Source organism: Chionomys nivalis, chromosome 9 (assembly GCF_950005125.1).
Source record: "Chionomys nivalis chromosome 9, mChiNiv1.1, whole genome shotgun sequence".
Classification (NCBI taxonomy): Eukaryota; Metazoa; Chordata; class Mammalia; order Rodentia; family Cricetidae; genus Chionomys; species Chionomys nivalis.
This window is the reverse complement of record NC_080094.1, coordinates 9640860-9653677: the sequence shown is the minus strand read 5'-3', so window position 1 is coordinate 9653677 and position 12818 is coordinate 9640860. Positions and strand designations below refer to the sequence as shown.

The 12818-nt window shown below is 48.9% G+C and overlaps 1 protein-coding gene across 2 annotated transcripts in view; it reads right to left on the bottom strand.

Moving 5' to 3' along the window:
* Positions 1-12516, bottom strand: part of Zfp64 (ZFP64 zinc finger protein) — a 56372-nt gene extending 43856 nt beyond the window's left edge. For both annotated transcript variants that reach the window (XM_057781821.1, XM_057781820.1), the window contains exons 1-2: positions 12350-12516; positions 8587-8820 (exon numbers count right to left, since the gene is read on the bottom strand). In XM_057781821.1, coding sequence (XP_057637804.1) covers positions 8587-8820; positions 12350-12395 — 280 coding nt within the window. In that variant the 5' untranslated portion in view covers positions 12396-12516. The remainder of the gene's footprint in view (positions 1-8586; positions 8821-12349) is intronic.
* Between the last annotated feature and the right edge of the window lie 302 nt (positions 12517-12818).

The following is a 12818-nucleotide window of genomic DNA, read 5'->3' as shown; positions in this document are numbered from 1 at the left end:
GAGGACATCACTAAAAGCTGGAGTTACAGGTGTCTGCAAGACACCTGACTTGTCATGTGGCGCTGGGATCCGAACTCTGATTCCTATGAATTTAGCAACAAGTCCTCTTAAAGTGCCGAGCCATCTCCGCAGCCCCAGCTTCAGACCTCTTGAACGAGCAATGAGTGTCCCTAAAACTGATGCCATGTAGGCATCGTTAACTGCAGGCAGATGTCCAAGGCACTCTCCTAAGAGTCTGAGAGTCCTAAAAATCCAGGACTTCTCTCAAAACTCGGGCATCCATGACATCTCACTGCAATTTAGAGGTAAAAGAACCAAAAAAAAAAAAAAAAAAAAAGTAAAGACAGAAGAAAACAAAAAGATCCTGAATGAGATCATTAAAAAGATAAGGGAGGAAGTCTTGAATTTTTCTGCTTATAATTTTTTGTGCCCATTTTGTGAATGATGTTCTTGGTTTTAGCATTTACCCATGGGAGGCCTGGTTCCAAGCGAAGGTGATCTATGTTCACCGGGACAGGCAATGTGGAGAGGTTCCATCTTTAACACTTTATTTCCAGAATATATTGATCTGAATCAACTCAGACCTGCCATCATAACCTAGCTCTATTTGCCATAGGCCGTTTTCTTCTAAGACCAAAGGCCCAGCTAAATGAGAAACACAGCAGATAAATCCCAGCATAGGGCAGCTGGTAAAAATACTTCACCTTAGCTGGGCGGTGGTGGCGCAGGCCTTCAGTCCCAGCACTCAGGAGGCAGAAGCAGGCGGATCTCTGTGTGTTTGAGGCCAGTCTGGTCTATAGAGCGTGTTCCAGGACAGTCAGGTTTACACACAGAGAAACACTGTCTTGAAAAACCAAAACACTTCACCTCAGAAACCATCTAGGTCATTGAAAATGAAACCCGAGAAACTGTCACAGTCAGGAAGGATCTAAGAAGATGTCGCAATACAGAGCGGTGTGTGTCCAAAACCAGCACTGTTAAAGATTTATTTGTATTTTATGTGCATGAGTATTTTACTTGCATGTATGTCTGTGCCTGGTACCATTGCAGGTCATTGGATCCCCTGGAGTTAGAATTACAGATGGTTGTGAACCACCATGTGGGTGCTGGGAACTGAACCCTAGTCCTTTGCAAGAGCAGCAAGTGCTGCTCTAACCACTGAGAAACCCCTCCAGCCTCTTAGACATTGATTTTAACATGTGGTTTCCTCCTCCTTAGGATGGTTTTCTTGAAGGGTAGCTGGCCTGGCTTGGTTTTTGTCTTGGAGTCATGCCTCCTTATCAAGGTCCTCACCTTCACTTCAGGTGCCAACAGCATCCCATTCTGGGTTCCTCACCGGGAAAACCCAATTACCTTTATGGAGTCCACTTCCACCTCCACTCCTGACACCATCTGGGGAGGCATGGTTTCAGCTGAACCCCAACAGTGGCCAGGGGATCTCTTTAAGAAGATCACGAGGGGGCCAGAGATGGCTCAGTGGTTAAGAACACTGGCTGCTTGGGCAGAGGACCTGGGTTTGGTTTTCGTCAGCCACATGGTGGCCCACGACCATTCGTAACTCCATTTCCAGGGGTTTGCACACAGTATAAATGCATAGAGGCACACATATGTGCACATAAATAAATGACATATAAATAAAAATCCTGCTAAAATAAACTGTGTGCAGCCATCACCTCCCAGCACACACCTCCTCTTCAGCTATCACGATTTGTAAACACACACTCTAATCTCTGCCCGAGAGTCCAGGTCCGCTCACCGGCACCTTTCTGGAGTCTTCATGACGCTGTCACTGATTTACGACAGATGACACCCAGGCTCAGTTCCCCCTTTTCTCAGTGGGGAACTGTCGTGGAGGTCTGGCCACTGAAGGTCAGCTGTGGAGTTCTGACACCCACTGTTCCATCTCGACACCCAGTCTCTCTGAGCGGCCCACTTGCCTGTGTGCTCGTGGCTAGAAAAGGCACTGATTATTGAGAGCGCAGCGGGCTCTTCCGTAGGAGCTTGGAAGATAAGGCTGTTGAGAGCAGTGCAGACGATGGGGGTCTGGCTTGTGAAGCTTCAGAGAGGAGCAAAGACTTTACCGGGCCTTTTGTGGGATGATTTTGTGGTTCTGGTTAGCAGGGCTGCAGAATCAGCTGGGATTGATAAGAGACCAGAACCATTAAGGAAAGCGAAACCTTTGCTTTGCTGGGATACTCGATGCTGGAGCTGCAAATCCAGCAGTGATTAAGAAGAGATCAGCTGGGCGGGGATGGCATATGCCTTAATCCCTGAGCTCCGAAGACAGAGGCAGGTAGATCTCTGAGTTCAAGGCCAGTCTGGTTTACTAAGTGAGTTCCAGGACAGCCAGGGCCACACAGAAAAATCCTGTCTCAAAAAGCCAAAAAAAAAAAAAAAAAGAAAAAGAAAAAAAAAAATCAGCATCACTGAGGTAAGAACTTCTAGGAAGTGTTCCCTCAGGGTCAGTACACAGAAGCTGTGTTCCACAGCGGCCAAGGTTATACCTCGTGCTGACCGCTGAATTTGGTAGCTTTAAGAGTCACGCAGGTGCTGTTGGTTTCGAAGGTGTGCAGGGGTCATGGAGAGCGGCTGAGGCTTGGCACCGTGTGGCAGGGCTGGAGTCCCTGAAAAGAGCTCAGGAAAGGCTACTGGTGAAAGCATGGTCCTGCTACAGCATGCGACCCCAGCAGTTTGGAGATGCTGGTACCCGGGATGGCCACCAAGAAGAGCAGCAGCAGTGGAGCGGAGTCAGCCTGAGCCCAGAAGACAAGCTGTGTGTGCTGCAGGGGGCGGAGCTGGAGAAGTGACCCAAGCCCCTTGGAGGAGCCCAGAAGATGGTGAGTGGATCCCAGATAATTGGGCACTGAGTTTCTTACACTGTTGGAGTTTGGTTTTGCTTTGTGCAGATTGCAACTGTGCCCTGGTTCTTCCCTCCTGAAGAAACTTAATTTTGATTTTTTTTTTCTTTCCCGAGACCAGGTGGGCCTCGAGCTCAGAGATCCACCTGCCTCCAGCCTCCTGGGCCTCTGCCTCTTTAAATGCTGGGATTAAAGATGTGGGCCACCACTGCCCTGCTTAAGTTTGATTTTTATAGGAGCCCACAGCTGAAAGACTTTGAACTTTTATTTAAAAATGTTGGGATTTTTAAAGAGACTGAACTTTTAATGTGTTTGAATTTTTGAAGTTATTTATGTTTTATATTGAGATATTAATATTAATGAGTCATCTTGAGGATAAACGATAAAGGAAAGGCTTTAACGGAAAAGCAATGTTTGTGTGTCAAGCTGACAGGGGTCAGTGGTACTGGCAAGTTTTATGTCAACTTGACACAAGCTAGCGTCATCAGAGAGAAGGGAGCCTCACTTAAGAAAATGCTTCTATAAGATTGGGCTGAAGGCAAGCCAGCGGGGCATTTTCTTAATTAGTGGATGACGGGACGGGACAGCCCATCATGGGAAGTGTCACCTCTGGGATGGTGACCCTAAGTTCTATAACAGTGGTTCTCAACATTCCCAATGCTGCAATGCTTTAATACAGTTCATGTTGTGGCCCCTCAGTCTGCCCCAGCCCCGCAACTGTCAACCACATTCCGAGGGATTGGTTTGGGCCTATGCTGCTACAAGACCTTGGAGTCATGATTCGAGCATCTTCTCTCTCATTCTGAGGCTGCTCTTTCTTCCTCTCGTGGCCAGTGCTGCTCTCTGAATGTCAAGATTAGATGCAGATGGGAGCATGGGGGTGGGCAAGTGGAACCCAGCGGGGACAGCCAGGCACAGCTGGGGTCATTCTGAGGATGGTGCTAATCACAGGAGATCCACGTGGTCCAGAGGCAGAGTCACAGGCCAAAAAGAATCTGCTCAAGTATGAGCTGGGAGGCTTCACCTCTGAGTCTTATTTTCATTCTTTTCTTTCTTCTTCCTTTCCTCTCCTCTCCTTTCCTTCCTTCTCCCTCCTTCCATTCTATTTTATTTATATGTGTATGTGTGCTATCACACATATGGAGAGGTCTGATGATAATCTGTAGAAATTTTTTTTTCCTTCCACCATGTGGGTCCACAGGATTAAATTCAGGTTGTCAGGCTTGACAGTGGGTGTGCCTTTACCTATAGAGCCATTTTGCTGGCTCTGGCCTCAGTTGTTTTTCTTTGGTCTAGGGAATGGGCCTTTTTCTTCCTATCTTGGGGTGGCTGTGAGGGTTAGAGCTGAGGTATGGAAAGCTACTAATCCACCGGTCATTTTCCACGTGGCTCCATGACTCCTGGACAGCAAGGAACTGTCGAGAGAAGGTCTGGCTTCATCAAGGGCCATCTCAGAATGAGGGCATGGGAGCCATCAGAAATCGTCACTGACATGGGAAGGTCCGAGGCCTTGGGTCAAGTGAGTGACTCTCCAACCTGCCAGAGCCGTGGGTCCCCCAGGGAGCTTCTTCAGTGACGCTGGAGTCTCCACCCCAGAAATCCTGTCTCAGAACTGACAGCTAATGGAGCAGCTAAGTCCAAAGTGGTGGTGGGGGTGAAAGGGGAGTCCAGATGAATGTGGCAGAAAGGCAAGCAGGATCCTGATTGGTTGTCTGGAGAGGGGCAGCTGAGTTGGGCAGAGGGAGCCAGACACTTGAGGTTGGCACATCAGCCAGTCGCCACTTTATCTGTTAGACTCACGGACCCCAGCAGCCATCCCTGCCCTCTAGTGGACCATTAACAACAGAGTTCCTGTGCCAGCCCAGGCATGAAGCTGTGGTCAGAGCTATCAGATGGTTGTGGGATGTGAGACTTCGGTGTCTCTGGACAGGAGATGTCTCCCCAAGCTGGATACCAAGAGAACCCCACGCCTGGCCTGAAACCAGAGTGGCAATTCTAGGCAGAGACACCACCTGCCAGGGCTCTAGGGTGCTAAGAAATGGGGTTCACTGGAAAAACTGCAAGGAAAAATGTGTGCACCCTGGCTGTATATATGGAGGGTGTGTGCGCGAAGGAGGTCAGAGCCGTGTGTGTAGACTGTCACCAGCTGCCATCAGCCGGGCAGAGCTGGGAAAGGCATTTCCAGCAGAAGCAGTAGAGAAACTAAAGGCTCAGAAGTCAGTGTGGTGAACACCTCGGGCAGAGTGGGGTTCAAAGCTTTCCACGCAACAGAATCCCTCGGAATTTGTCTTATAACTCTTCCTGGGGCTTTGTGTTTGCAGTCAGGAAGCTCAGCTCTCTTCAGGGAGATGCCCATAAGGAAAAGGACGAAGCACTCATTCCAGGACAGCCCTGGATCTGTGGGTTCTCCTGGACCCATTTCTTCCCCACAGGCAGTTTCTCCTTATCTAGCTGAGACCCAAGAAGGTGGCAGCAGGCCACCTGAAAAGCGACTTCTTTCTCTTTCTTTCTTTTCTTTTTTTTTTTGGGGGGGGGGGGCAGGATTTCTCTGTATAGCAGCCCTGGTTGTCCTGGACCAGGCTGGCCTCAAACTCAGATCTGCCTGCCTCTGCCTCCTGAGTGCTGAGCACTGTGTGGTTTCTAGTCTCCATATTTTCTTGACTACTTCCTTTAAGGGTTAGTTTATTATCCTATCCTAAAATCTCTCCAGACACATATTTTGGAAGCATTAAAAATACTCAAGAAAGCCGGGCAGTGGTGGCAGGCGCCTTTAATCCCAGCACTCGGGAGGCAGAGGCAGGTGGATCTTTGAGTTCCAGGACTGGTTCCATAGCTACAGAGAAACCCTGTCCCGAAAAATCAAAAACAAGCAAACAAAAAACCTCAAGAAATTCTGCTTATTGTCCAAAACGGTTTTATGTGTGTATGTGTGGGCCTGGGTGTAGTACGCGGGCCATTTTCGGCACGTGTGTGGGCTGGAGTATAGTGTATGTGCCATGATCAGGCATGTGCATGGACCTGAGTGTGGTATGTGTGCCATGTTCAGGCATGTGCATGGACCTGAGTGTAGTATGTGTGCCATGTTCAGGCATGTGCATGGACATGAGTGTAGTATGTGTGCCATGTTCAGGCATGTGCATGGACATGAGTGTAGTATGTGTGCCATGTTCAGGCATGTGCACATGCTCTCAGAGTCAGGGGGAGGGAACTTGATCCCCCAGAACTAGTTACAGACGTTTTGAGCTGCCATGTGGGTGCTGAGAACTGAACCCTGGTCCTCTGCAAGAGCAGCCAGTGCTCTTAACCACTGAGTTGTCTCTCCAGCCTCAGGTCTCAAATCTTAGACAGCACACGAATAATTTATAAAAGTGAGAAGCTGGCTGACCCTCACTCCAGTAGAACATTTGGGCTGTTGAGATGGCTCAGTTGGTAAAGGTGTTTGCTGCCAAGTCTGACCACCTGAGTTCGATTCCCAGCGCTCACCTGGTAGAGAGAATCAACTCTAAAGTTGCTGGCACACACGCACAAATAAACATAATTTAACCTAATTAGGAAAATTCATCTCTCTCTCTCTCTCTCTCTCTCTCTCTCTCTCTCTCTCTCTCTCTCTCTCTCTCTCTCTCTCTTTTTGCAACTAAAATATCAAAACACAGAACTGGCTGGACCCAAAGAAGAGCTGCTTTGTGGGTGGTTTTTCCAGTTTACCACAGTCTGTGCCAGGCCCTAACGCCCCCCCCCCCAGGCTCTCATCGATTTTGCTTTCCTGTAACAGTGTAATTAGATTTGCACACACCTGCCCTGCTCTCACACCGACACGGCCCCTCTTTCTGAGGCTCAGGCACTTTGCACTGTATGGTGTCTGACATGGTTTTACCCACCTCTCTCCTGAACGCCACACATAAAACTGGCTTTGTCCACAGTAAAAACTGTAATGAACACCCTTCATCTGCCATCAAGCTGTACAGGATAAACACCGAGAGACTGACCCATTACAAGTATTTAGGTATAGTCCATTAATTAGTTCTTCCTCATTTATTTATGTGTGTGCGTTATGTAGGCACATGTACACACACCCTAGTGTGTATGTACGGAGGTCAGAAGACCACCCTGGGAGAGCACTCTTTCTTTTTGCCAAGATCAAACTCAAGTCCCCAGGCCGTTAGCAGCGCCTTTACCCTCTGGGCCATTTCTTCTGCCTAGTGTTCCGGTAAATTTTAAAACAGAGATTTAAATTTTAAGCGTTAAAATCTGAAAGCTATCACAGGACTATCCAGGATGTAGGAATTTGCATGCTCATAGCGTGCACGCCCGGTTTTAGCCTGCTTTGCTCTCCTCCTTCAGGGACCACGCCCCCATGTGTTCATCACACCCTTCAGCTGTCCTCTACTGACTTTCCCACTGGCTTCTGGTCCTCTGCTCTTGTTGGTTTTTAGACGTTCTTTATATAGGAAGGCTGTTTATATGCGTAAGCTGCAAACTTTTTCTCAACACAAGGTCTCATTTTTAGACCCTGTATTTCTGGAGAGAAAAATAAGTAGCGTCATTGCAGCTACATTCATAATTCCCTCCCTCTGGGGAGGGCAGTCCAATCACCAAGAAATGTATTATTTAATTCCCGGAGCACCCAGCATCTCGGAGAGTGGTACCTTACTTTTTTTGGTTGTTTAGACAGGGTTTCTCTGTGTACCTGTTGTCTTGGAACTCACTCTGTAGACCACGCTTGAACTCACAGAGATCCGCCTGCTTCTACCTCCCTAGTGTGTTGTAAGGCGCTGCTTTACCCAAAATAATTACACGGAAACTGTATTATTTTAAACACTGCCTGGCCCATTATCTCTAGCCTCTTACTGGCTAACTCTCATATCTTGACTAACCCATTTCTAATAATCTGTGTGGTGGCTTACCAGGAAAGATTTAGCATGTCTGACCTGGCAGCTGGCTCCATGGCAGTCTGACCAACTATGCTTTCTTTCTCCCAGCATTCTGTTCTGTCTACTCTACCTATCTAAATCCTGCCCTATCAAAAAGCCAAGGCAGTTTCTTTATTAACCAATGAAAGTAAGAAATAGACAGATGACCCTCCTCCATCACTAGTGCTGGGATTAAAGGCATGTGCCACCACCACCTGGCTATTTTGTTTTTTAATCTCTAAACGAACATCTGTGTCTCCCCAAAACCAGCCAAACCAAGCCAAGATAAGACCCCGACATTCTTTACGCTCATCTATCACACAAACAATGCCAACGCAGGGCTCGTGTGCATACCCACCCCAAATATCTGCGGATTTCTGCTTCTCAGTACCAAGAGGTTTGGCTTAGAAACCTGGGCTTTGTCTGTCTACTTACACACGGGACATTTCTCACAATGCACACTCACGGTTTAAACCTAAAAGCCTCCAAACCTTCCCAGCAGTGCTGGTTAAAAATAATGCATTGGCCGGGCGGTGGTGGCGCACGCCTTTAATCCCAGCACTAGGAAGGCAGAGGCAGGCGGATCTCTGGGAGTTCAAGGCCAGCCTGATCTACAAGAGCTAGTTCCAGGACAGGCACCAAAGCTACAGAGAAACCCTGTCTTGAAAAACCAAAAAAAAAAAAAAAAAAAAAAATGCGTTGGTGATTGAGGGGCTAGGACCTGGGCAGGCCATCCATCCAAACAGGGCCCACGGTGTGTGTGTGTGTGTGCAGCCAGCCACCTCTGTCCATCCTTCCCCTCCCCCGCCCGGCTGTACCTGTGATGGTCTGTGTCTCCGAACTGATGGTCCTTGTGGTGGTCTGGGTAGCAGGCACTGTCTCCTCCGACACAAACTGGACCGTGCTGGGGGCTGTCACCGGCGTGCTGGTCAGCTGGCAGCCGCTCTGCTTGTGAGCTACGAAGGCATCCAGGTTGCTGAACTGCTGCTTACAGATACCGCAGATGTGGATGTCTGGCGTCAGCTCTACCAGGACCGTGGTGCCTCCGGGGACTCCATGGGACAAAGGAAAAATCACAGATTAATTTCAGACCAGTGTCACGGCAGGAGGCTGACATGGTCATGTCCTTCCTTCTTTCTTGGAAACCTACTCCAAATTCTGTTGTAGCAGCTGTGTCCCCAGATGGGAGCCACGGTCTGTGACGCAGCACTGCTCACGGGCACCACCGAGGGCTTGGGGTTTGTGTTTTACAAGGGAGTTCTTTCAGAGCTGGGGAGACAGTCCGCAGACGGCTTGCCCCGCAAGCATGAGGCCCCGAGTCCAAACCCCAGAGCCCGTGTAAAGAGCTGGGTGTGGGGTGTGAGTTTGTTTCTCAGCACAGGGGAGGAGGCAGGGGGATCCCCACGCTTGCTGGCTAGGTGGCCAACCAAGCCTACTTGGCAAGTGTCTCAAAACACAAGGAATGGGGGTTGGAGAAATGGCTCAGAGGTTAAGAGCACTGACTGCTCTTCCAGAGGTCCTGAGTTCAATTCCCAGGAACCACATGGTGGCTCACAACCATCTGTACTGAGATCCGGCGCCCTCCTCTGGCGGGCGGGCATACATCGAGGCAGAATGTTGTATACATAATAAATAAATAAATAAACAAAACCACGAGGAATGGTACCTGAGGAACAACATCAGAGATTGTCTTCTGGCCTCCACATATGCGCACACACAAGGATGTATACCAGTGTATCCACAAACACACAACCACTAAAAGACAAAGTTAATTTGATGTGTAGGACTGCCTAGCCCTTCCCAGGGACTGAGGCCAAGTCCTGCCCCAATAGGAAGGTCACTATGGAAACTTCCCCCATCACAACACACAGTCCCAAACATCTCATCACCTACAAACCCACTAGTTCACAATGGTGCTCCCTGACAGATGTGCAGACTCCTCCAGCACACACATCACAAAGGGAGCAAGGCTAGCTGTGGCTTCCTCTTCCTAAAGATGCTGATGCAGATGCAATGTTCACATATCAGCAGACACTTTATAACTATGAAGAAAATGCCAAAATCCCTGATTCTTGCTCCCACTTCCCTGGTCTCTGAATGCAACCCCAGAATAGATCAATTGGGGTGGTATAGTTCATGTTTCTGCCACTTGCAGAATAAATTCATTCTTAACTAACAGGGACATCATTTTTTTTTTTTTTTATAGCAATGAGAGAGAGTTAGTAACTGTATTGAGAGCTTCAAAACAACTAGCATGGTACCTGATACTATATTAGAAGGTAATATAGCTTCACATGCAGTACAGTGGGTAGAGGGCTCGCCTTGCATATCTGAGGCCCCAAGTTCAAACCCCAGCACCTTAAAAATGGCGTGGTTGATGGAGGCACACAGGCCAGTAATGCAATCTCAGCCACTAGAGAGGTGGAGGCTGGAGGGCTGGGTCTTAAGACTCCTCGTGGGCCTTGGCCAGTTTGAAACACCTAGACCCTGTCTCAGAACAATAGCAAAAGAAAGCACTAGATAAACGTTTGTTAAACAAGATAACAATTGGGCTGGAGAGATGGCTCAGTGGTTAAAAAGCACTGGCTGCTCTTCCAGAGGTCCTGAGTTCAATTCCCACATGGTGTTTCACAACCATCTAGATAATGGAATCTGATGCCCTCTTCTGGCAAGATAACAATTAATTAGTAAGTCTCAATACGAGAAATTTAATTTTTATCCTTAAATTTTTCCTTTGCGGAGTTGTAGGGATGGCTCTGCAGTTTTACTGCTCATGGAGCATCTGAGTTCAGAACCCAGAACCCACACTCGTTAGCACACAACCAGCAACGTTGGCTCCAGGGGAATCTGACCTCCACGAGCACTGGTTCTGAAAACCACATACCCATTCCTATGTACACACACAATTAAAAACAGAAATAAAAACTTAATAATTTTCTCTTGCATTATAATAAAACTTACACAGAATAAAATCTGGAATAGTAAGGACTGGCAGAAAAACCCCTCATAATATTTTCCACTTGTACTCTCATGGACATTACAAACACATTTTCTATTTATGCTTAGAAATTCATTTTTCCCACTGTATTGTGAAGCTAATCTTTCCCCTATATAATACCAAGCATGAAAATTCTTTATACATGTAATTGTTTAGTGGGAACATGTCACTCCATGGTATCCATGTATCATATAATAATGCTGTAACTAGTCAAGTTAAATATTGCAAGACTACATTTGTAGAACACAGTGCCCGTACCATGCAATTTTCTGAAAATTATAAGCTATTTCTGTCGAGTCTCCTTCAGGACTAAGACGAGGCGTTTGCCTGAGGTGTCCTGTGGTAGACGTCCCAGGGAAACTGATGCTGGGGGTTGGGACACTTTAGAAGTCACCTTGCAGAATGCCTGAGAAATCAACAGATGACAGGAACAAGGCCTTCCTCCTCTGCACTGCTGCAGCCAGGTGACCACAGGGACAGCCCCAGTACTAGGGAAATGGTGAGAATGAAGCCATATTTGCTCAGCTAAGGTTGTCTTCGAGGTGGACTAGTATTAGTGTCCAGGAGGAAGCAGTTTCCGGTACTAAGTTATGCTTCTGGTACTCACGAAAGGAGCAAGTCACTACGGGGACTTTTCTTAGCATCTTTAAAGTGCCACTATTAACATTGACTTTAGCCCTGGGTTTTCAGTCTGCAAAATGAGGAGGGCAAGACAGGTCTCTCCTTAGGGCCACCAAAGAGGAAAAGGGCTAATGCCTGTAAGGGGGCCCAATTCCAACTCCAAACTAGGTCACGTGGTGAGGTCGTCCCTTTTAAAGTGCATGGTACCCGGAGACACTGAGACACGATGGGGTGGGGACTGGGGTTCAGTGAAACCTCTCCGTTTTATACGTCATGTTGGGCACATGCAGGCAAGTTTGGGAACCAATGGCTCTAAGAACAGCAGTTAGCAAACTGGGTCAGGTGTCTGCAAACCGGGGCCAGGGCTTTTCAAACTTCCGGTGCTTCAGGGAAGACCTCAGATTCTGGCCCCACCCCCGGAGACCTGGGGGGGCGGACCCAGCCGCCTTGTTTTAAACACATGCTGGCCCTCCAGGTGGTGGCCTCGGTTCAGTCCCTGGCCCATACTTTGGGAAACAAAGGCATACGGACATACTAAGAACTTATAGGGGGTAAAATAAAAGCCAGGAATGATAGAGAACACGAAACTCAGAGCAAGCCACGACAACCTGGTCCCCCCCCCCCCACCCGGAGTTCTGGGGAGAGCTTTACAAACCTGTCCACAGTGCTCTGACTTGAGCCACCGAGGCAGAAGTTTCACTACCTGTCTGCCCGGGTCACCCCACTTTTTTTTTCCGCTACACCCCAAACTCTGCCAGGCGGGAGGGGAAGGTGGTGATGGTCTCTGCAAGGCATGGCCTTCCCGGACCATGCCTCCCCGGGGGTGTTACAGGGGTTCTGCTCCCAGCCCAGCCTCTCTCAGGGCCGGAGATGAGGGTATGCAAGGTGCGCCGTCACCCGGATCCCAGATACCCGGGGCCTGCTCGCCCGGCCAGCACTAGCTGCATCCACCCAGCACTTACTTTGCACCGACCCTGAGAAGCTGTCGCCCTCGCCGCTCGCGTTCATGGCCTCAGACCTGAGGTGCCGTTTCTGGGAGCCCCCGGGTCGCCATACATGTTTCAAAGACTTCACTCTTGCATTTTTCTCCCCCGCACAAGCCCCCAATCCTGCCTGTCTGCTTCCAACTCTGAGGCGGGGACGGATGTACAGTCCGCGCCACTTCCGCTGCCTAGAGGGCGCTGGCCCGGTGCGCCCAGCCCGGTTCCCATATTGTGCTCTCCCGGGGACGCAAGGAGGGACCTGAGACCCCGGGTCCAGATTCCACCACTTCACCCTAGGCACTCTGGGGGCTCTGTGGCCACCCTGCACCTTTGCGCCTCGCTCTCCTTGGGATCCTCATTCTGCCAGGAGATTGTGGGGTCCTCTTAAAACCACCACGGAGCCTGTATTCATATGTAAAAGCAAAGGGCCTTTATTCAAACTAAAGCT